At 46.9% G+C, this 25130-nt stretch overlaps 1 protein-coding gene across 1 annotated transcript; it reads left to right on the top strand.

Annotated features, from left to right (window-relative positions):
• The first annotated feature begins 239 nt into the window (after positions 1-239).
• LOC149278137 (uncharacterized) lies at positions 240-24870 on the top strand. Its single transcript, XM_089502322.1, has 3 exons — positions 240-306; positions 21443-21565; positions 21651-24870. The coding sequence occupies exons 2-3, from the start codon at positions 21535-21537 to the stop codon at positions 23519-23521; spliced, it is 1902 nt and encodes a 633-aa protein (XP_089358448.1). The 5' UTR covers positions 240-306; positions 21443-21534; the 3' UTR covers positions 23522-24870.
• The last annotated feature ends 260 nt before the right edge of the window (positions 24871-25130 follow it).

Genomic DNA, 25130 nt, shown 5'->3' with positions numbered 1-25130 from the left:
GCAGAGAGACAAGGAACAGATGGGGAAAGGGAGGCAGAGATGAGGATGAAGATGAATTGGAAAGACCTGGAAGCCAGAAGGCGATGGAAGGAGATGTTGCAATGGAGGGGGAGGCCGCCAGGGGGAGCCAGAGAGAGGCCTCCCGCCCTCACTCTCAGAGTCATAGAGTTGGAAGAGCCCAGAGGGGCCAGTCCTCCAACCGCCGAGTTCCGCTTCCTAGAGAGGCAAAAGGGGGGGGGGAGATATTTCAAAGGGCCTTTTGCTGTGAAGAAGAAGAAGAAGAAGGAAGAGGAGGAGGAGAAGGAGGTAAGAGGAGAAGGGAGCCCCAAGTGTCCCTAGTCTGACTCTGAGAGGGAAAGGCCTGGGCTGGGCCCTGCGTGGGTTCCAAGGGGCTGCCAGAGATCCCTTGTCATTCTGGAGGAATGTTTGAATGGCCCCCAGCAGAGCAGGAAGGGACCCTTCCCCCAAAACCCATGGGACAGATGGGATGCTAGGGTTGGAGGGGACCCCGAAAGGCCACCCAGCCCAGCCCTCCTAGAGAGAGAGAGAGAGAGAGAGGCCTAGAAGCCCGGATTCAGAAGGCTGAGCCTCAAGGAGGAGGCGCTGGAAGCATGGAAAGGCACCTTGCAGCCCCTCTGTGATCCCAGGGCGAGTCTGCTTACACAGACTATAGAAGATGGAAAGGGAGGGAGAGACTGCCTTGTGATCAGAGAAAACGCTGAACCAGAACAAGAAGGACTGGAACACGTGATAAAGATGTGATCAAGGAAATGGGTCTGTCAACAGGAGCAGCAACAAATGCCAAGCCTTGGTATAAATGTGATCAATGAGTTGCCAATCATATATTCTGCGTTGCTGGGGCAATATAAGATAAATATCCCTCTTGATCACAGTTCTATTTCATGGAGATAAAGGTTTAGAACATTATTGACATAGGAAGCAAGGGCAGATAGGAAAAGGAACTTTTTGTGTCGTCTGGTTATTGTGGTTGTCTTTTTACGTTATTGCCAATATTATTGTTAAATAAGCTATATTTTTAAAAGAAAGGGGGGGAAAGGGAGCCCCAAAGCTCAGCCTCAGAGAGACTGGGACAAATTCACTTTGCTGACTCTGCATTTGCAAAGAAGAAGAAGACTTTTTACTGGATAAGGTCCATTGCGCATAACTTCTGTCCTTGTTTTTGCTGCCATGTGCCGCCTGCAAGTCATTTCGGACCTATGGCAACTCTAAGGCAAACCTGTGGCAGGGGCTTCTTGGCAGCATTTGCTCAGAGGGGTTTGCCATGGCCTTCCCTTGAGGCTGAGAGACTGGGACTTGTTTAAGGTCTTCCAGTTGGTTTTGTGGCTGAGCCACAATCCGAACCCTGGTTTCCAGAGTCCTAGCCCAGCGCTTCAACCGCTCCGCCACGCTTCCTTGGTATCTCTACCACAAATTATGCAGTCGCGTTCCCCACATTTTGGACCTATGACCTCCTGAAAAGAAAGCTGTATCTCTTTCTGACAGCTTTGACTTTTCTTGCTTTTTCCTTTCTTCTGTTTCTTCCTTCCTTCCTCTTTGCTTTATATAATATGTATGAGTCCTTTTTAAACCCCCAAACAGTAATACCTTTTGTGGAGCCAACCAAAATGCACAAAATACATGTTGCAAGCCTTTGAAAAGCTCCACTGGCTTCTTCATCAGGCAAAGAGTTGTTGTTGTTGTTGTTGTTGTTGTTTGAACTCTGCTTTTATCCCAGAATTGGGCCCAAAGCAGCTTACAGTCTAAATACACACTGCAATTAAAAACTCATTAGGTGTTAAAAATCATCCAGGAGGGGAAAATGTATGTAGATGTTAATGCAGATGTAGGTCTTTCCCCTCTCTGCCTGATTTTTAACATCTTTGCCTGATGAAAAAGCCGGTGAAGCTTTGAAAGCTTGCAACATTTATTTTTTGCATTTTGGTTGCTCCCCGAAAGGAATCCCTGTTTTGTTGATTTTAGGTGTTATTGGTCAGGAACAACTGTGTGAATGCTCCCCTTCAGACAATAAAGCAGATCCAGTCAAACATCACAGGCAGACCTTGCGCCCTTTAGGCTGATCTGAGGTTACATGCGAAGCCCAGACACTGATTGTGTTATTTCATGTTCGCACCTCCATAGACCATACCTCAGTTGATTTGATCAACTGACTTTCTCACAGCCCCGTGGGTCCTGGTCCCATGTATGTCCCACCCGGTGTTTCCCATTGTAGCGCTCTCTGGCTCTCACGGCCTTCGGTCCCTGCAAGGCTCTGCAGCCTTGAGGACTGAGAAGCCTGGTCCTATTCCCACTCTGGCCCTTTCCCTTCCACTGGCAATGCAATGCCAGATAACAGACTCATTACTATAAGATTGTACTTACTAATTAAATATCTATCTCTATATCACTACCTTTATAAACTTATGGGCTATTTAACCATCATTAACAAATTCATAAATCAGTAGTCTTCTGTTCTATCAATATGCTTATACTTTATAGTTATACAGTCGCTTCCTCCATTTTTGTGGGGGATCTGTTCTGGACCCCCCTGCAAAAATGGAAACTTGCATATATTCAAGCCCCATTGGCTTGAATGGTAGCATGTTCTCATGCATGCATCCCATGGATATCCCATTTTAGCCAAGCCCCTCCATGAATAATTGAAACAGCAGACCTGAAGTCTCCGAAATGGAGGGACAGTTGTACACTAACTCAACATCTCATAGCTCTAGCCATCTCTCACCTAAAGCCTCTGTCTAAAGCTCTCACAATAAAATCCCCCCCTCCCCATTCTTCAGGTTCTATTGCAGATGCTGGCCTAGTTAGAAAGCTTATTAACCCTCACTAGGTAATACATTAATTATATAACATCTCCCATCAACATCATCACAGCATAACATAATTCCATATAAACAGGTCTAAGCCAATCTCATATTATGGCGAATTCATGATGGAAAATCTACAGATTTATTCCTGATGAAGACCAATCTCCCTCCTTTTTGACCCCATCTCAATAAATGGCAAATCAATATATCAAAGAAACAATAACACATTTATATAAATGATCACCAATACCATTAAATCATTTATGAGCAATTTAACTTGTTTGTCACTCAGCATTTTATACAGCATCAAGACATACCTTTTAAATTAAAGCCTCAGTTTAAATAGAATCATAGAATCATAGAGTTGGAAGAGACCCAATCTAAGGCCCTCAACAGACAAGCATTAAGAGCTGGCATTGGGGCAGAATGGGGGAGTGGCAACTGTACGCTGCGTGCCCCAACTCTACCCCCCATGCCAGTGTGATGCCACGTGCCCCACCACATGGTGGGAGGCGTCACACCACCCCCTTGGCGCAATGTGCATACATGTTGCGCCAAAGAGGCGTCAAAAAGCTGCAGCACCGGTGGCTATGGTGCCCTTAATGCAATGCAGAAAGAAGCTGCTTTTTGTGGCTTCTCTTTACATCACGGACCTGCTGAGTTGGGGCCGTAGCATGCGGTTGCCATGGCCCTGATCCAGCAAGGAAAGGGGCGGTGGGAAGCTGCTCCTTTGGGGCAGTCTGCCGAGCCCCTAAGGCTTCTTTTTCTCTCTTTGGATCTCAGGAGGCACGGCACACAGTGTAGATCTATGGACTTAGCAAAGTCCGGTGGGCCTTCCTTTATTCTTTCTCAGAGTCTCAACCGTCTCTGTAGTATGTCTGGTAGCATTGGCTTTTAAATTGCAAACTTCATTCTCTGCCAGTTGTATGGCCACAGTAGCCTTTAAACAGTCAAAGCCTTCCCCGGCCCTCTCACCCCCGAGTGACTCCTCACTGGGGATGGCCTCTCCCGGGTCTTCCTTTGGCCAGGGGCTGCAACCCAAGTGTTGCCTTTGTACCCAAGAACCCACTGCCAGCAACCTTTTTTGGGCTGATGCAAAAAGGGCACATCCGCAGGCTCTCTCAGTGGGAAAACCTTTTTTTTAATATAAATATTTTATTTGCACATATATCACAGTCACAATCATATGAACATGCAAAATAGACTAAAATACATAGACATACAAATACACTAACATACATACTAAAATCTTACACTACACCCTTAACCTCACAATTACACATAAACTTGTGACTTCCATCCTCTACAGTTTAACTTGTTGCTTTGTGTATCCCTTATAAATATTCTTTCAGATTCCCATATATGTTCCTATATTCCATCAAAACAATTCACTACTACTCATCTATTTCATTATATGTCTGTACAAAATTTATTTCTCTCCCTTGCAAATGCAATGCTCCTTCAGCAGATATTTTATCTACAAATCATTCCTATTAATTTATCATGTTCAAGATTTCAGGAAAAAGATCCCTTCTTAAGAAAATATCTCCCCCATTTCTCCCTCATATATTCAAACACCAAGTGCCAATCTTCTTTAATTTTTCTTGGAGAGGTATTTTTTGAGTCTGTTTGTCCATCTCTATTATTTCTATTAATTTCATTAACCATTCCTCTTTATTTGGAATGTCTCAATTTTCCATTTCCAGTCATGAAGGTGGGGGTTGGAGTAGCCTTCTCTGTTACATCTCTGGCTGGACTGTCCTCAGAGCTGCTCAGGGCTGCTGCAGGCCCTGTTCCCTCCGGCTGGAAACCTGTGGAACTGGAACTCACAATCTGGGGACAGGACCCCACTGACTGGCGCTGCTCCTCCCAGCTGGCAAAGTCTCCCTCGTCTTCCAGTGCCATTGAGGGCCGTAACTGGTCCTGGGTTATCCTCCAGTCCAAGGGCTGGACTGGTTTCTGTTTTTGCTTCCTTGGACAAGACGCCCTCCAAATCTTTGAGGACTTCCACAGCGTGAGCTTTTATGTGGGAAGCCTTTGAAGCTGTTTCTCTCAAGCTGATCATTGAGCCCTCACCTCCCGGCCCTCCTCTGTCAGTCCCATTCTCCAAATCATTGGGGGGTTGGCCCGGCTAGGTAGCTGGCGGTAATGGTGTCGGCACTTTAGGATCTCTGTCTGCTTTGGTAGGCTCGGGGATCTCTCTAGGGCAGTGGTTCCCAACCTGGGGGTCAGGACCCCTTTGGGGGTCGCCCAACCCTCTCATGGGGGTCGCCTAAGAGTGTTACCTCCCCCCCAGGATCCCTGGGGGCCTGCAAGAAACAGCCAGGATGAGGAGGAGGAGGAAAGGCCATTGTTTGCCTCCCAAGGGCAGGGTAACCCAACATCTTCCTTTTCCTAGGAGAGGTCCTACATTTTAACCTCTCTGAGGGGTCTAGGAAGAATTGCAAAACAGGGAGGGAAGGAGATGATTGAGAAAGGCAGGGAGACGAAGTCCTGGCTGGATGCCATGGGCAAGAAGGAGCCATTGAGGCAGGCAAGCGGAGGAAGCAGTGAGGGAGAAAGAAGGGCACCAGGCTGCTGGGGCCCTTTGGGGAGACAGAAGGCAGCCTGTCTGTGCCTTGCCTGGGCTTGGAGGAGGGGTGATCAGGGGAAGAGAAGGGAAGGATGGAGCATGGCCACTGCCTGCGTCCCCTCCAGTGTTGTCTCTGTCGCAGAGAAGAGGGCCAGGCCTGGCTCAGGGCACCATCCGAGGGAGGGCTCCTCCTCTGCCCTTTCCTCCTTGTCCTGCTCTGGGGGCTCTGGTGCTGCTGCAGCTGCCTCCTGATGCATGGATTGAGGCATGCAGTGGGAGCCAGCGCTTAACACACACACATGCCCATCCCCTTCCAAGTTCTTCTGGACTTATGACAACCCTGAGGTGACCCTAGCCATGGGGGTTTTCTTTCCAAGATTTCCTTGGAAGAAGTTTGTCATTGCCTTCCAATGAGGCTGAGAGAGTGTGACCTGCCCAAAGTCACCCAGAGGGTTTTGTAGCAGAGCAGGGGCTCAAACTCAGGTCTCCTCCTGGGGAGACACCAAAGCCCAGCACCGCAGGGCTACTGAATAGAGGCTGGCATCAAAGTGGCTTTTGTCCCATGGGCTTGGCTGTGGCAGCCATGGTGGCTGTCAGCCTGTTGCCAGTTTTCCCAGCAACTAAAACTGGCAGCCAGCATGGCCAAGCCCTTGGGGCAAAAGCCCCACACCAGCAGCTTGAGCTGGAAGGGGCTGGAGGAGGGGGAGGCTCAGGAGGGCACCAGGCCATGCTCTGTGGGGCAGAGGAAACTTTCCTCCCCCACTTCTGGGATTGTAAATTTGCTCCGTCCCCTCCCTCTTTGCTCCCCCTCAGCAGTGGGAGCTTCTGGGCTCCCCTCCTCAGGCGCAGCTGTGAGGGAAAGTTTGCCAGGCCCTGCTGGCTCCCCATGCTCCCTGCCCCTGTGGATGGCTGCATGCCGATGTGCTGTTAGTGGTGTTGCTGCTCTTGTTGTTTGGTGTCTTCAAATTGTTTCTGAATTATGGTGAGCCTAAGGAAGGCTTGTCACAGGGTTTTCTTGCCAAGGTTTATTTAGAAGTGGTCTTGCCAGTGTCTCCCTCTGAGGCTGAGAGAATGTGACTTGCCTAAGACAACTATGGGTTTCCATGGCCAAGCGGCAATTCAAACCCTGGTCTTCAGTTCACAAATCACTCCACCACACTGGCTCTTTCTTGAAGCCTATCACAGGGTTTCTTGGCAAAATTTGCTCAGAGGGGGTTTGCCATTAACCTTCCCCTGAGGCTGAGAGAGTGTGACTTGCCCAAAGGCACTCAGTGGGTTTCATAGCAGAATGGGGAATCAAACCCAGGTCTCCAGAGTCCAACTCTCAAACCACTCCATCACCCTGGCTCCTATTCCCATGTACCAATACAAAATAATTGCAGACTTTTGTTGTTGTTCTTGTGTGTCTTTCCTTTCCGACTTATGGCAAACCTAAGACAACCTTATGGGGTCTTCTTGGCAAGTTTCTTCAAAGGGGGATAGAGGCTGAGAGAGTGTGACCTGCCCAGGGCCACTTACTTGGCCACAAATTGTACCTACCCCAGAATGCATCACCCAATATATTGGTAGTCCTCCCCCAAACACTCTCATTTCTCTCCAACCAGCTTATAGCTGAGAGATGGAAATAATTTTTAAAGCACCATTTAAATCTGGACTATTTTTCAAAAAGTAAGGTCCAGAACACACTGCAGAAATAATCCATTTTGAGACCGCTTTAACTGCCCTGGCTCAGTGCTAGGGAACATGGGAGCTGTAGTTTCTTGTGGCCCCAGAACTCTTTGACAGGGAAGGCTAAATGTCTCACAAATTACACTTTCCAGGATTCCTTAGCATCGAACCAGGGCAGTTAAACTGGCCTCAAACTGGATTATTTCTGCAGTGTGTTTTGGACCTAAGTGGCCCATATTCAGTTTTGTAGCTGTTATTATAAACTGGAAAGACATAGAGTGCAAACTGCTCAAGTATCCTTCTCTTCTGGAGTGAGATGTGCTTTTCCAGCTGACTCTCACCTCTAAGGAGGGGGCTGCCAGGAGGATGGGGGGGGGAGCATAATAGCATAAGGGGGGGGGTATTAGGAGGGGTTTTGTGCATTTAAATTTTGTGGATTTATATTATTGTTTTTAGCTTTTATTTTGTAATGGCATCTACCTTTTTCTTGAATATCCTACATTTAGTGGTTTCTTTCCCTCCGTTCTGGTTATGACATTTGGTCTCTCTGCTCAAGGCTCCTCCACTGCTTGGCCTTCTCCCAAGAAAGAGCGGCAGCAGAGGATGGAATTAATAGTACTAATATTAATTATTAATAACTAGCCACTAACAATAGTTAATTAGTAAGTATTAATAATTAGTGGTTGATAATAATTAAAATTAATCAATCAGATATTAATACTGTATTATATAAATTCTGTAAATAAATAAATAATAATAACTAATATTTACATTGATTCATAACAGTAGCAAAATTACAGATATGCAGTAGCAACGAAAATTTTATGGTTGGGGGTCACCACAACATGAGGAACTGTATGAAAGGGTCCTGGCATTAGAAAGGTTGGGAACCACTGATCTAAAAGCTTATGATGATGTTCCACTCTCGACTATTATCATTGGCTACTGATAAACTGTTTTTTGGAGAACTAATAGGAATGTGGTAAATTCAGTATTAGTGTTTTATCAATTGTATTTGTACAGTATTATTGTATTATTTTATTGATGTAATCCCGCCTCAATCCTTGGGAGAGGCAGGAAATATAAATAATCATTTATTATTATTATTATTATTATTATCATTATCGTTATAATGTATGCCTAACTCCCTTAGCTCTTTGTCCAGTGTTGCTGGCATGGGGATCAGAGCAGCATTTTGGTCTACCTCTATCCAAATCTCTGCAAAGCTATTATCTGGATTTGTCCACTCCAGCTTCTGGTTTCCGTTAGCCCTCTGGACAGACAGCAACGGCATGTGCTGGACTCAGCCAAAGCTTTACTTTTATCCGGCTCCATCCTGGCTTCTGAGGGAAGAAAGGAGGTAGGCCAATCCCATCAGGCCTCCCCAAAGGAACTGAGCCCTTCCCAGAAGGCATCTGGCTCCAGGAACTGTCTAATTAAAAGATTGTATGTACAGTGCTGTGTAAATTTACAGCGTTATATAAATAAAGCTTAATAATAATGATGATGATGATGATCTTTGTCTGGAGGCACTTTAACAATGGTTCCTCTGGATGAACCTCACTGAAGGTGGCACAACTCTTAAGTCTTGGCAAGGCCCATGCCCTCCTGGCCTCTCCTCAGGCCAGCTGAGACCTGGGCTTCTTCCAAGCAGCCTCCCATAGGCACATGGTCTGACCTATTTTTCCAGCCCCCAGCACTCATCACAATCTGGTCACTGAAGGAAGGGGTTTCAGGTCTCGCCTTTAAGGGGGTTATTCTCAGGTGTGGTAGCTCCTCACTGCCTCTAGGACCTTCTATCTCGAGGTCTTGCTTTGTGTGGAATGCTTTGAGTCCCACCGGACCCTCTGAAGCCTCCCTCAGGGTATCCACCGCCACCACCCCATACTCCATAGGTGTGGATGTTGGAGTCTTTACCTTTAGACTGGCACTTGTCACCTCTGGTCAGCTCACCTCCTGTCCTGTTTTTTCTCCACTCTGCTGAGTGGGCTGGTTGGCTTGGTTCTCTTTTCCGGTCTCTGGCTTGCTGGCCTCCTCCTCTGGATCCCATTGTCCACCTGTTGCCTCTGTTGATGGGCCCAGTCTCACTGCTGCTACAGGAACCTCAGCCTGGTCAGCTTAACCTACTGGTGCCTCCTCTGTCAGGCTGGGTGGTGGAGTCAATGGCTCCACTCTCACTGTCTCACTTTGAAGCCTCCTCGGCTTCTCTGGAGGAAGCTTCATCCTTGAGTCATCGGCAGCCGCCTTATGTCTCAGTTCCCAGACCAACTTGGCCTCCCTCTTTTGCTCCTGTATGTCCTGCATCACTGCCGGCACAGCTTTCTACGTTTGGGCTAGTTCTTGTTTTAGTTTCTGGATACGTTTCTTCTGGTCCCCTTCATTCAAAAGGAAAGGGCTTGACTTGCCTCCCTTGTCAGCATTGCCGCTGGTTCTCCAGGAGGTTAGACGTGCCTGCCTTCCCCGCGAAGTTGCTGAGGTCATAGGCCTCTGTCCCATTTCAGTGTCTGCTGAATTGGTCCTTCCAGACAGGATCTGTTGGTGAAAGAGCTCCTTTCTAACCTTGAGTTGAGGCGGCTAGAGAAAACAATACAAACAGCTGCTCGACACGGAAGGACGATGCTGAGGACGGGAGGAGGAGTCATTGAGGACGGAAGGAAGGGCAACGAGGACGGGAGGAGGAGGTGATGGATCTTTGTTGCTGCGGCTGTTGAATTTATGGCACACGCATATGTGTGCACACAGCACCGCAAGCAGGCACGTACCCCATTATTTTCAATGGGGGCTTGAATATATGCGTTTTTCCAATTCATAATAATAATATTTCATAATAATAATATTTATTTATACCCCTCTCTTCAGCCAATTGGCTTAAAATTTGTTAACTAGACATTTCCCTGCCCTCAGGCTTACAATCTAAAAAAGACAAGACACAAAAGGAGAAGGGAATGGCAGTAGGGAAGGGGAAAAGTCCAGCAGATCTGCTCTCCCTCGGAGGCCTGTTGGAGCTGGCTTGCCTTTCTCTCCCTCAAGATGGTAGATAGAAGGAGGGCCTTCTTCTTTTCAGGCAAGGCCTGATGGAGTTGGCTTGCCTTTCTCTCCTTCAAGATGGCGGATAGAAGGAGGGCCTTCTTCTTTTCAGGCAAGGCCTGGTGGAGCTGGCTTGCCTTTCTCTCCTTCAAGATGGCGGATAGAAGGAGGGCCTTCTTCTTTTCAGGCAAGGCCTGATGGAGCTGGCTTGCTTTTCTCTCCTTCCAGATGGTGGATAGAAGGAGGGCCTTCTTCTTTTCAGGCAAGGCCTGATGGAGTTGGCTTGCCTTTCTCTCCTTCAAGATGGCGGATAGAAGGAGGGCCTTCTTCTTTTCAGGCAAGGCCTGGTGGAGCTGGCTTGCCTTTCTCTCCTTCAAGATGGCGGATAGAAGGAGGGCCTTCTTCTTTTCAGGCAAGGCCTGATGGAGCTGGCTTGCCTTTCTCTCCTTCCAGATGGTGGATAGAAGGAGGGCCTTCTTCTTTTCAGGCAAGGCCTGATGGAGCTGGCTTGCCTTTCTCTCCTTCAAGATGGCGGATAGAAGGAGGGCCTTCTTCTTTTCAGGCAAGGCCTGATGGAGCTGGCTTGCTTTTCTCTCCTTCCAGATGGCGGATAGAAGGAGGGCCTTCTTCTTTTCAGGCAAGGCCTGATGGAGCTGGCTTGCCTTTCTCTCCTTCCAGATGGTGGATAGAAGGAGGGCCTTCTTCTTTTCAGGCAAGGCCTGATGGAGCTGGCTTGCCTTTCTCTCCTTCCAGATGGTGGATAGAAGGAGGGCCTTCTTCTTTTCAGGCAAGACCTGATGGAGCTGGCTTGCCTTTCTCTCCTTCAAGATGGTGGATAGAAGGAGGGCCTTCTTCTTTTCAGGCAAGGCCTGATGGAGCTGGCTTGCCTTTCTCTCCTTCAAGATGGTGGATAGAAGGAGGGCCTTCTTCTTTTCAGGCAAGGCCTGATGGAGCTGGCTTGCCTTTCTCTCCTTCAAGATGGTGGATAGAAGGAGGGCCTTCTTCTTTTCAGGCAAGGCCTGATGGAGCTGGCTTGCCTTTCTCTCCTTCAAGATGGTGGATAGAAGGAGGGCCTTCTTCTTTTCAGGCAAGGCCTGATGGAGCTGGCTTGCCTTTCTCTCCTTCAAGATGGTGGATAGAAGGAGGGCCTTCTTCTTTTCAGGCAAGGCCTGATGGAGCTGGCTTGCCTTTCTCTCCTTCAAGATGGTGGATAGAAGGAGGGCCTTCTTCTTTCCCAGCAGAGAGGGTCCTGTCCTCCTGTAATCTGGGTTTAGCTCCTCCTATTTGCTCCTGTAGGCAGGGACAATAAACAAAAGACCGGCCCCTATATAGGGAGGAGCTAGCCCCCCTGAGCCTCAGTCTTGTTCCTGCCTAAGCTCCTAGCAGGATGTTCTCTTCGAGCCAGCGAAGTTTTTCCTTTCCTCGAAAGCGGTTTGAGATTTTCTTGGCCTTCCCTTCTTCTCCTCTCTCCTGCCTTTCCCCCCTTCCTTGGTGGTGGCTATGGCAGAGGACCCTGAGAGCATGGGTGAAGGGCCATCCTTAACCCAGGCTTCCCTAGCTCAGGGTCTGCCAGCTCAACAGAGGGAGCTGGCTTCAGAGGGAGACCCATTGGGAGGTGTCTGCTATTGCTCTGCAGCTTCTTTACTACAGCCTTGGAAGCATGAAGAAGACTTAAAATGGCAAGGGCTCCCAGGATTGGAGAAAGGTCTTGGCTTTGCCAATGACTCTCCCTCTCCTCCAGAGCTGCCCCCTTTCATGGTGGGAGCACAGGAGATCTCTGCAAACAGCATTGCAGCACATGGGAGCCGTGGGAAGAGATGGTGAGGGGTTTCCCCTCCATGTCTCTGTTTCTCCACATCACCTCTGCCCAGCCTGTTTAAGGCCAGGGATCAGTGAGGAAACTGGCCAGAAGTCATGGAAACTTCCCTCCTCAGCATCTCTGCCCAGCCAGAGTTCAGAGGACAGGCCAGCCAAAAGCCATGGCAAAGGATTTCTCTGCATCACCTCTGCCGAGCCTGAAATGGCCAAGGTCAGAGAGGCAAGCTAGCCAGAAGTCACAGGAGAATGGTGAGTACCAGGGGCCCTCTCTCTCTAGCCACCAAAGAACCTTTGCCAGATCTATGCCCTCGCTCAGGGCAGGCATTGCCATGAGGCCTCTGCCATGACCATTGCAGGCACTATGCCTAGCATAAGATTTGGGACTCTGCCAGGAGGGCAGATGGGGGCATTAACCCTTGGTCTCCCCCTTCCTTCCCATCTCTGGCCCCAATGGCACCCAGGACCCTAACAGGTGTGGGGGATCCTTTTGCAGACTGGGAAACACATGGTGGTGTTGCCAGGGCTCCTACACATTCCTTTTGAATTCTTATAATGAGATGGTGTGTAAGGAGGCAGATGATTCCTCCTCTGTGTTGCACAGACACATGGCTGTAAAGGAAGCTGGACTTGGCCCAGCAGGAGCTGAAGCTTCCAACTCTAAAATGGTCTTTTTTGGCTGCCACAGAGCATCCCACAAAAAGCACAAAATGGCTTCATGTCCACCCCAGAGAGAGCATGGCCTCTGCCACCCACTTCTAAACAGAGGCTGGAGGGCCATCTATTGGGAATGCTTGGATTGAGAATTCCTACATGGCAGAATGGGGTTGGACTGGATGGCCCTTGGGATCTCTTCCAACCCAGGGATTCTTTGAGAGGCCACATGGATACAAATCCTCCTGTGTTCCCTCCCCAAAAAATTACAACAACAAAAAGGGTTGAACCATTTGTGGATATCATGGGTGGAGAGTTCCCTTCACCCCCAATTGTGTTTGGCTGCCCCAAACCATGTCGCTCTTGAGAGAAAAGCTTGAGCGCTTGGCCTCTCCTTTCCATCAGAGATTATCCTTTCTCAGGACACAGACTTACCTCAGGTAAATGTAGAGCCATGTCCCACAGCAGTCCCTCTGCCCTTCCCAGCTACCTATGCAAGTGGGAGGGAGTTGAGGACCAAGCTAGCTTCTATCATGCAGCCAGGTTACTATAAAGCCTGCCTGAAATTAAAAGGGCTAAGCTGTAACCCCAACCTGAAGTTGGGGCTGTTTTAAACATAAATAAAACAAAATGCCCTGTGAGTATCAGGGCTACACTACAGGCCATAGGCAGCTATCTACCCATGATTAGCAATGGTCTTCAGTCACTGCTAACTTAAGAGCAGTTTCCTCAGTGCTTGGAATAAGCCACTGCCCAGGCAGCCTCCCTTGATGGGGCAAATAAAGGAGGGGAGAGCCCCCACATCAACAGGGCTGTGGGCTCAGATCTACAAGAGATACTGGTTAGCCTTTCTGGCGTTCATTTTATTAATGTTAGCACATGAGGTTTGAGTTGTGCTGTTTCTGCTTGCCCCCCTCTCCTTTTTCCAGGCCAGAGAAGATGCCTAGAAACCAATTCTTCAAGGGAGGGGCTAGCCATAAAAGCCACATGATGACTTTTCTTGCCTCCTCATGGGCCTCCATCACTGTCTCCATTAGGTCCAGAGCCTTTTTTGCCTTAGGTGGAACAGCCAAAGACATAGGATGAGCACATGGTTCTACCTCCTTTGTGCAAACTGTTATCAGCCATAGCACTTCTCATTAAGAGCATAAGTTTTAACAATACAGATTCATTTAAATGCTAATAAACAGGGTGACTCAAGCAAAGAGAAGGTCTCTGGTCACTCAGCAGACCTCTAATGCTTACATGCATTGAGGATCTTTGGTAAAAACATCTCATATGAGGTGATAGATATATTGGATTAAGGTGACCAACCAAACTCCATTTTAGTGGCAAAAGGATTATGTTCCTGTTATAAAACACAGTGAACCTCAGTCAGCTAGCCTCAAAAGATGTGGCTCCCCTTGCCTTCCCTTCTTTCTTGGAGAGATGTCTGTTAAAGGGAAGAAACTGAAAAACAACAACAACAATACAGTTTCTTCCATGAGATGGTTCTCACTATACAGGGGATTAAGAAAAATTCTTATCAAAAACAAACAGACAGACTCCTCTCCATGGGGGGAGGAACTCCCCTTCCTCCATGAGTGTTTTAAAACAATATAATCAGGTTTCTCTACTAAGGGGTTGCTTCAAATCCCATTCAGACATCCTACAGAGCCCTGAGGGGTCTGCCACAAAAATCACAATTACCTCTTACCTTGTCTAGATTGTTAAATTTTAAGTAAGAATGCCTGCTGATGGGCTTGCCATTCAACTGCTGCCTGGCTTGGGAAGCCTATTGTAACAGGATCTATCATGCATATGATGAATTGGGCTCAAGGCCATGAAGGTTCATGCTGCTAATCTCTTTTCTTTAGTGGTCTCAGGGTGCTGCAAGATTCCTTTGCATATTGTTGGGCATGCTTTGATTGTGATTTCCTGCATGGCAGGGGGTTGGACTTGATGGCCCTTGTGGTCTCATCCAACTCCATGATTCTATGATTTTATGGTTATAAGGTTAGCTGCTGTGTGGGTGAGTGTCTTATCCCTGATTGGGTTGTCATGACATGGTCTGGTCCAAACAACACCATTGTTTACTACCTTTTGGGGCTGGAAAAACGGACTTCCTAGTGCCTATGCCTTGTTTTCTGCTAGCAAAAATGCTCAGATTCAATATACCATACAGCTCCATATAGAGACTTACACCAGCCACCTATATGCTCACAGCTTATATATATATATATATATATATATATATATATATATTCCAAAAAACAAACAAAACAAAAATACAACACAGCAAACTATGATTTTACTATTTTATATAGGAGACTCCGTTTTACTATGCGATTATATTTTATGTGCCTTGAGCTTCCATGGATTTGGTATCCAGGCAAAGTCCTAAATCCAACTCCATTTCGAGGGCCCACTATACTATTTTAAATTTAGGTTTGTGTTCCTTTGACAGATCCCTTTTGTGGAGAAAATTCTCTCCTCGAAATTAGATACCAGAGGGCTATCCTTGCCAAGCCCTCTGTTCCCATTTCATGACTCCTTAGTCAGCAGTTCATTCAGCCGGGAGACCCCTCAGCCTTCATACAGGTTGATGATAGTCTGCTACATGGAGTTGGGGTGATTTTTGAAGCCTCTAGACAAGTTCATCCTCAGAAGAAATCAGACTTAATTCTGACCACAGGCCCTGTTAACACAGAGTGCATCTATGCTTCTGCATGGACTCACCAATGTCTGCGAGATAAAGGTTAATCCAGTGTCTTCTTTGCCTAACCATGGGATTAGTCTTGTTTTACACAGGTTCACAGATGTTCCAGTAAAGAACTGCACATTGTTTTGAAATTTTAATTGGAGGTCAGACATTAACATTCCTCTTTCAGAGTGGTAAGTCTTAATTACTACAAATGAAATCACCTTAATATCACCTTCATTTCTATAACCAGTTGACAAGGTGATCAGTGATAGGCTGGAAGCTGCCATAGGTCCAGATTAGATCAGGTTCTATTCTGATTGATCACATAATCCACTGCTTAGGCAAGTTCTCATCAACTGCTTCAGGTTTTCAGTGGCTGACCTGCTATAGTCTATCCAAGATGACATTAAGAGGGGACTTGACCCAACATGGTTATAAGGCAGGTGTCTGCCATCACGTCGTTCTGCTCCATACGGGAGCAGCTAGAATGGCAGCCATCCTCACATTAAGAGGCTGTTGAGGGGAGTTTTCCAACAGGGCCTGCCCACCAGACATCGTTTTCCATCTTGGGATGTGAACACGGTCTTAAAGGCTCTGAAGGTTGGGCCGATCAAGTCCCTTTGGGAGGCCTTCCTCAAACACCTCTCCCTCAAGGTCATCTTCCTCAGGGCCATTACCTCCGCCAGATGGGTGTCAGAGCTGGGGCCCTGTCGGTACGTAAAGACTTGTGTATTTTTAGGCCAGACTCAGTGTGCCTTCGTCCAGACCCTACCTTCGTGCCTAGGGTCAACTCAGCCTTTCAGGTGTCACAGGACATTCTCCTGCCTTCATTCTGCCACGATCCTAAGAAGGACTTGGGAAAGACCTGGCACACATTGGATGTGTGCAGAGCCCTCAAAATCTACATCAAGACGACTTCAACCTTAAGGTCATCTGAGATGTTCTTTTCCTTTCGCCTGGGCTCTTTGGGGTGCAAGGTACCAGTCTCGACTCTGAGTAGGTGAATCAGGTCTTCTATTCAAAAGAGCTACTGAACTCTTGATCTCACTCCACCCGAGGGGGTGATGGTGCACTCAACCAGGAGTGCATCTACCTCTGCGGCCTTGACCACTAGCGCCTCCCTGTCAGATATTTGCAGGGTGGCCACATGGAAGTCGCCTTCGACCTTCATAAGACATTACAAACTGGACGTGTCTCAGTCCGCTGAGGCGTCATTTGGAAGGAGGGTCCTCCAACAGATTGTGTCGGGGGCCACAGTCTCCTAGCAGCACCTCCCTCCCAGTTCGAGAGGGCTTTTGTAAATCCCAGATTACAGGAGGACAGGACCCTCTCTGCTGGGAAAAGGAACGTTGGGTATTTACCGTGACACGTTCATTTCCTGCAGAGAAGGGTCCTGGCATCCTGCCCACCCGGGTGCTGCCTGCGGCCTCCGACCCTGCCTGCCTGTTGATGGACCTGCCTTGTTCTTCTTCTTGTTGCTGGATTGGTTTTTCTGAGTTCTTGTTTGTTCTCGGACTAGTTTTTTCTAAGGTGTTCTAGTTAACCCTTAGCTGATGTTACTGAAGTTCAGTTCCTTGACTACCTTACTAGTCGCTTGGCTTGTTATTGACTGAGGCTCAGGGGGGCTAGCTCCTCCCTATATAGGGGCCGGACTTTTGTTTATTGTCCCTGCCTACAGGAGCAAATAGGAGGAGCTAAACCCAGATTACAGGATGCCAGGACCCTTCTCTGCAGGAAATGAACGTGTCACAGTAAGTACCCAACGTTCCTTTTTCAGGCAAGGCCTGATGGAGCTGGCTTGCCTTTCTCTCCCTCAAGATGGTGGATAGAAGGAGGGCCTTCTTGTTTTCAGGCAAGGCCTGATGGAGCTGGCTTGCCTTTCTCCCCTTCAAGATTGCAGATAGAAGGAGGGCCTTCTTCTTTTCAGGCAAGGCCTGATGGAGCTGAACATTTGAACAGGGCTATCTTATCACCTCTTAACCTTCTCTTCTCCAGACTAAACATACCTTCTCCAGGGACAGAACACACTCTGAACATTTTTGTTCTCTGGCATCTCCCATTTGAGAAATTGGTGTTTTGGGATCTCGTGGTGCAGACATGCTACACTAACAAGGCTCCCATTTAGAGATCCGTAAAACTGTCAGTAGACTTTCCTGTTCGACTTTAAGCCCTGGATCTGTTTCATTGTCTGAAGGGGAGTATTCACGCAGCTGTTCCTGATGTTAGTATACATTGTTCTTGTTAATGGCTGCCCTAGACATGTGGTTTTTTTTAATGTGTCTCTCAATTTGCAGGAGATCTGTTCTGGACCCCACCCCTGTGAATTGGAAAAACGCATATATTCAAGCCCCCATTGAAAATAATGGGGTACGTGCCTGCTTACGGCGCTGTGTGTGCACACAGGTGCGTGTGCCATAAATTCAACAGCTGCAGCAACAAAGATCCATCACTTCCTCCTCCCGTCCTCGTTGCCCCTCCTTCCATCCCCAATGACTCCTCCTCCTGTCCTTGTCATCCCTCCTTCCGTCCTCAATGACTCCTCCTCCCGTCCTCGTTGTCCCTCCTCCCGTCCTCGCTGCCCCCTCCTTCCGTCCTCAATGACTCCTCCTCCCGTCCTCGTTGTCCCTCCTCCCGTCCTCGGTGCCCTCTCCTTCCGTCCTCAATGACTCCTCCTCCTGTCCTTGTCACCCCTCCTTCCGTCCTCAATGACTCCTCCTCCCATCCTCGTTGTCCCTCCTCCTGTCCTCACTGCCCCCTCCTTCCGTCCTCAATGACTCCTCCTCCTGTCCTCGCTGCCCCCTCCTTCCATCCCCAATGACTCCTCCTCCTGTCCTTGTCACCCCTCCTTCCGTCCTCAATGACTCCTCCTCCCGTCCTCGTTGTCCCTCCTCCTGTCCTCGCTGCCCCTCCTTCCGTCCTCAATGACTCCTCCTCCCGTCCTCGTCCCTCCTCCCGTCCTCGGTGCCCTCTCCTTCCGTCCTCAATGACTCCTCCTCCTGTCCTTGTCACCCCTCCTTCTGTCCTCAATGACTCCTCCTCCCGTCCTCGTTGTCCCTCCTCCTGTCCTCACTGCCCCCTCCTTCCGTCCTCAATGACTCCTCCTCCTGTCCTCGCTGCCCCCTCCTTCCATCCCCAATGACTCCTCCTCCTGTCCTTGTCACCCCTCCTTCCGTCCTCAATGACTCCTCCTCCCGTCCTCGTTGTCCCTCCTCCTGTCCTCGCTGCCCCTCCTTCCGTCCTCAATGACTCCTCCTCCCGTCCTCGTCCCTCCTCCCGTCCTCGGTGCCCTCTCCTTCCGTCCTCAATGACTCCTCCTCCTGTCCTTGTCACCCCTCCTTCTGTCCTCAATGACTCCTCCTCCCGTCCTCGTTGTCCCTCCTCCTGTCCTCACTGCCCCCTCCTTCCGTCCTCAATGACTCCTCCTCCTGTCCTCAGCGTCGTCCCTCCGGGTCGAGCAGCTGTTTGTATTGTTTTCTCTAGCCGCCTCAACTCAAGGTTAGAAAGGAGCTCTTATTAACCCTTTCGTACTCCAACTTTGTTGTAATTGTTCTTCACTGCTCCTTTTCTCTCTCTCTTTTTTATCCTTTTGAGTCTTTTCTCCTTCCTTCTACATCTTCTTTCTTCCTTCTTTTTCCAGTCGCCCCCTTTTATTGTAATAGGAATCTCCCATGTAGAATTACCTTTGCTGTCTTTCCTTGTGTTTCCACCTTTCCACCTTAATATTCACATCACCTCACTTCTTCACTTCTTTTCTCTGATCTTTTAAATTATACAAGTAGATCACAAGCCATATAAAGATATCCGCAAAAGCTTCTCAATTAAGCGTGGTAGAAAGCTCAATAAGTGCCCATATTTTTGATGTTTGTTAATAAAATTGGTAGCGCCTCTGCCCAAAAAATGGAGAAACAGCTTGGCCATGAAATGCCCTTCGGTTCCACTGGTCTTGCCCCCTTCTTCCCAATCGAGAATCTAGACGGCGAGATCTCAGATCACAAACCTCCACCCGGTCCCCTCCGGTCTCCCTATGCCAAGGGTGAAACTGTGGAGGTATCGGGAAGCTTCCAGATGTCCCCCAAAACTGCAATATCTGATAGACCCCTTGACAGCTAGTTCAAGGGCTTCTCATTGAGGCGCCATTACCAACCGGAAGCGGTTAAGATGGAGGAAAGGCCTTTCTTCTGATTCTGGGTCTAGGCATGGAGCTGGGTCTGTCTCCTTCTCCCCTTGTGAGGCCAAGATGGAAGCATTCAAGATGGAGGGAGGGCCTTTACTCTGATTCTGGCCTTAGGCACGGTGGAGCTGGCTTTGCCTCTCCTTCTCCCCCTCTGAGGCTAAGGCAATGGCAGTGGGGATGGAGGAAGGACCTCTCAGTTGTTTCTGGGCCAAGGCATGGTCGAAGATGTTATTTATTATTAAGATGTCTTTAAGACTGTTAGATTTGATACTCAGTAATTATTGTTATTAAAAATTTATTGTTTGACAGTTTTGGTTACCTAATTAGATAGGTTCATAAGTGCCTCCACTGGATTAAACGTTTGATGTTGTGTTAGGGGGAGGTTTATATTCTTTTAACTTGGGTTGAATAATAGAGCAGTTAGGAAGAGTTCCATGTTATGGTAAAAAGATTCTTAATTGTATTAGAAAGTGCTTACATGGTTAACTGAAGAGGTTATGTTTATTGGGAATTCAGATTTGGAGCTGGTGTTTGTATCTGTTTGAATCCATTTCATTTTTGGTTAAACGCCCGGTGCAGTCAGACTGGGAAGAAGTGTTGTTTATTGCTAGAAACTTGTACAGTCAGCTCTCTCTATCCATGAATTTTTTATCCATGGATTCAAGCATCCACAGCTTGAAAATATTTTTAAAATATATAAATTCCAAATAGCAAACCTTGATTTTGCCATTTTACATAAGGGGCACCATTTTGCTATGCCATTGCATTTAATGGGACAGCATCCATCGATTTTGTTAGCCACAAGAGGTCCTGGAACCAAAGCCCAGCAGATACCAAGGACCCACTGTATATTAAACAATCTTGTTTTGAGAAAATGTTTGAGTGGATACTTTTGGATGAAAACTAACCGACTGTAACAGCTTTCTGACTTTGGGATGTAGCTGCTTATTGAACTGTAGATATATCTATTTTCGGGTTTGAATTCAAACCTGTATGAAACGCATTCTTGGTATATTATTTCCTTTCTATTCATTCAATAAAGTGCTCCCCTGTTAACTCCAGAAGCTGTTTATTGAGTATGAGGTGAGGGAGACTGCTAGGTCCGACACCTTGTCTGTATGGGCCAAAAGGCCTGGTTTCTCCTCATTTTGGCATTACCTTTTTTGGATGATGCATGGCCCAAATCCTGGTTTTGGGGCAAGGAATTCAGATGATGTCTTGCACATTTAGTTCCAGAAACAGAGTATAACTCTCCTCGAAAGAAGCCACGTTCTTGCAGCAGGATGGGCAATTCATCAGTAACAGAGGTAAGCCAGTTCACAAGAAACAACAAGTAGAGTTTTTAGGCAAGTCAAGGTATTCAAGAAGAAGAGGTCTGCAGAATAATCTAGTACCTATAATAGAATTGAGTGCCTATGGATTTTGGTATCCACGAGGTGTCATGAATCCAAACCATTGAACACCGAGGACCTGGAACAGTGGATGCAAGCTACAGGAAAAGAGATTCCACCTGAACATTAGGAGGAACTTCCTGACAGTAAGGGCTGTCTGACAGTGGAACAAACCCCTATGGAGAGCAGTGGAGTCTCTCTCCTTGGAGGTCTTTAAACAGAGATTGGATGGGCATCTGTCAGGGATGCTTTGATTGTGATTTCCTGCATGGCAGAGGGTTGGACTGGAGGGCCCTTGTGGACTCTTCCAACTCTGATTCTATGACCCATTGTACCTGTTTGAGGTGAAATGTAATTTTTCAACACAAGGACATGCAACAGTATTGTGTCATGTGGTAATTCAGTACAAGTGTAGATATGCACCACTATATTGTACCTTCTGCTCTCTCTGTCTAGGGATTTTTTATGCATGTATTCAACCATCTATGGATTGAACATTTATATATGTATATTGTTTCAAAATATAAATTTCAAAAAGCAAACCTTGATTTGGCTATTTTATATAAGGGACAGCATTTCACTATGGCATTTTATTTAATGGGACTTCAGCTCTTCTTGTCATTTTCTCCCTTTCAGCTCCTGGTCTCCTTTGAGGAAGTGTATTTCTCCAAAGAGGAGGAGTGAGGTTCCCTGGATCAGGGCCAAAGGACTCTCTAGAATAAGTCAGGATGGAGGATAATGGGAACGCGGCCTTTACGGGTAAGAAGTATTTCCACCTTTAACCCAATGAGATCCTCATTTTCTGTGTTCACCTCTAAATGGGACCTTATTTTTCTTTCTGAAGCAGGGAATGATCAGGAGGAGGAGGAATTTGTGGACCCCTTTGTGGTGTCAAGGAAAACATCCAAGATTGTTGTGGAGAAAGAGCAGTTTGGTAATCAAAGGGGACTGAAAAGGCAAAAGGGAAACGAATCAGACATTGGGAAGAAGGACATTACTGAACTCCTGACTCCCCAAGAAAACTACAAAGGGAAAAGAACGGTCAGCTGTTCTGTCTGTGGAATATCATTCCAATCTAAATTTCACTTAAACATACATTGCAGAATACACACAGAAGCAATACCAAACGAATGTGGAAAAAGCTTTAGACAGAGGCTACACCTACATTCACATCAAAAACCCCACATGGGAGAGAAGCCATATCAGTGTATGGAATGCGGAAAGAGATTTGACCTCCGTGGAAATCTGACTAAACACCAGAGGACCCACACAGGGGGGAAACCATACAAATGCAGGGAGTGTGGAAAGAGCTTCAGCCAGAATGGACATCTTTACACACATCAAAGAATCCACACAGGGGAGAAACCACATGAATGTATGGAATGTGGAAAGAGTTTCAGTCAGAGCGGACATCTTTACAGACATCAAAGAATCCACACAGGGGAGAAACCACATAAATGTATGGAATGTGGAAAGTGTTTCAGTCAGAATGGACAGTTACGTTCACATCAAATGATCCACACAGGGGAGAAACCACATAAATGTATGGAATGTGGAAAGAGCTTCTGCCATAGTTCTGGCCTTTTTTCACACCAAAAAATCCACATAGGGGAGAAACCCTATACGTGTATGGAATGTGGAAAGAGATTCTCTCATATTAAAAACTTACGTTCACATGAAAGAATCCACACTGGAGAGAAACCACATAAATGCATGGAATGTGGAAAGAGCTTCTCTCACAGTCAAACTCTACAGTCACATCACAGGATCCACACAGGAGAGAAACCCTATACATGCATGGAATGTGGAAAGAGCTTCAGTCAGTCTGTACAACTGCAATCACATCAAAGAACCCACACAGGGGAGAAACCATACAAATGCATGGAATGTGGAAGGAGCTTCGCTAAGAGGGTAGCGCTAAACTCTCATCAAAGAACCCACACAGGAGAGAAACCGTACAAATGCGTAGAATGTGGAAGAAGCTTCACTCAGAGTGGACACCTAAGTTCACATCAAAGAACCCACACAGGGGAGAAAGCCTATGCATGCATAGAATGTGGTAAGAGCTTCTCGTCTAGTGCAAATTTACATTCACATCAAAGAACCCACACAGGTGAGAAGCTGTATCAGTGCATGGAATGTGGAAAGAGTTTTGGCCACAGTGGAAATCTGACTAACCACCAGAGAACCCACACAGGGGAGAAGCCGTATCAGTGCATGGAATGTGGAAAGAGCTTCAGCCGGAACGGACTTCTTTACAGACATCAAAGAATCCACACAGGGGAGAAACCACATAAATGCATGGAATGTGGAAAGAGCTTCAGCTGTAGCGATAGCCTTACTTCTCATCTAAGAACCCACACCGGGGAGAAACCATATACATGTACAGAATGTGGTAAGAGCTATTCTTGTAGACAAAGTTTACATTCACATCAAAGTATCCACACAGGGAAGAAGCCATATCAGTGTGTGGAGTGTGGAAAGAGCTTCTCTCACAGACAAAATTTATATTCACATCAGAGACTCCATACAGGGGAGAAGCCATATTGGTGCATGGAGTGTGGAAAGAGTTTTGGCCACAGTGGAAATCTGACTAAACACCGGAGAACCCATGCAGGGGAGAAACCACACCAAATGCATGGAATGTGGAAAGAGTTTCTCTTACCGAAAAATTTATTTTCATATGTAAGAACCCACACGGAGGAAATCATATAAATGTGTTGAATGTGGAAACAGCTTCAGTAATAGTAGGAATGTATATTTACATCAAAGAACCCACACAGGGGAGAAACCAGATAAACGGATAGAATATGGAAAGATCTTCAGTCAGAAGGCACATCTACATAGACATGAAAAAACTATGGGAAAGAAACCATAAAAATTCATCTCTCCCAAATTAACTTTCTACCCCAAATACGACTCATGGGGTCAGGGAGAGTCACGTCATTTCAACTTATTGCATGTTCCTTTAGAAACATGATGCCATTATACCAAATTAACAAAAGAGGTTGAAAAGAAGCTAACTTTTGTTAAACAGAAACACTTTGAGTCTACTAAGAAGACAGGAAGGTGGCTTGCAAATAGGCTGGAAAAAGAAAAACTTATCCAGGAAATAGTCAGCAAAGAAGAAATTGAAACAAATCATGAGGGATTTATAATCATAGAGTTGGAAGAGACTGCAAGGGCCATCCAGTCCAACCCCATTCTGCCATGCAGGAACTCCCAATCAAAGCATCCCTGACAGATGGCCATCCAGCCTCTGTTTAAAAACCTCCAAAGGAGGAGACTCCACTACACTCCGAGGAAGGAGTTTGTTCCACTGTCGAACAGCCCTTACTCTCAGGAAGTTCCTTTTAATGTTGAGGAGGAATCTCCTTTCCTGCACTTTGTATCCATTGTTCTGCGTTCTAGTCTCTGTAGCAGCAGGAAACAAGCTTGCTCCCTCCTCAATATGACATCCCTTCAAACATTTAAACAGGGCTATCTTATCATCTCTTAACCTTCTCTTCTCTAGGCTAAACATCCCCAGCTCCCTAAGTCATTCCTCATAGGGCACGGTTTCCAAACCCTTCACCATTTTAGTCGCCCTCCTTTGGACACGCTCCAGTTTCTCCACATCCTTTTTGAATTGTGGTGCCCAGAACTGAACACAATATTCCAGGTGGGGCCTGACCAGAGCAGAATATAGTGGCACTATTACTTCCCTTGATCTAGACACTATACTTCTATTGATGCAGCCTAAAATCGCATTGGCTTTGTTAGCTGTCACATCACACTGTCGACTCATGTTCAACTTGTGGTAAGCTTGGACTCCTATATCCCTTAGATCTAGGAGATCTAAGATAAGAGATGTATAATTCTTGTTCAGCCAGGTCCCCCATCCTATATCTGTGCATTTCATTTTTCAGCCCTAAGTGCAGTACAATGCATTTCTCAGTGATGAATTTCATTTTGTTAGCTTTGGCCCAGCTTTCTAGTCTATTCAGGTCATTCTGAATTTTGATCCTGTCCTCTGGGGTATTAGCTATTCCTCCTAATTTGGTGTCATCTGCAAATTTTATAAGTATGCCCCCAATTCTGTCATCCAGGTCATTGATAAAGATGTTGAATAGCACTGGGCCCAGGACAGAGCCCTGTGGGACCCCACTGGTCACTTCTCTCCAGGATGAAAAGGAGCCATTTTTAGCACCCTTTGGCTTCAGCCAGAGAACCAATTACAAATCCATGTAACAGTTCCTTTGTCTAGCCCACATTTTACAAGCTTGTTTGCAAGAATATCATGGGAAACCTTGTCAAAGGCCTTACTGAAATCAAGATATACTAT

The sequence above is a fragment of the Sceloporus occidentalis genome, unplaced genomic scaffold (assembly GCF_023333645.1).
Source record: "Sceloporus occidentalis isolate IW3139 unplaced genomic scaffold, rSceOcc1.0.p SCAF_201, whole genome shotgun sequence".
Taxonomy (NCBI): Eukaryota; Metazoa; Chordata; class Lepidosauria; order Squamata; family Phrynosomatidae; genus Sceloporus; species Sceloporus occidentalis.
This window is presented reverse-complemented; position numbering and strand designations above follow the sequence as displayed.

Excerpts from the sequence above, each read along its gene's own strand:
- LOC149278137 (XM_089502322.1), top strand. The coding sequence starts at position 21,535 with ATGGAGGATAATGGGAACGCGGCCTTTACGG. Across the intron at positions 21,566-21,650 it reads TGGGAACGCGGCCTTTACGG|CAGGGAATGATCAGGAGGAG; the intron begins GTAAGAAGTATT and ends TTCTTTCTGAAG.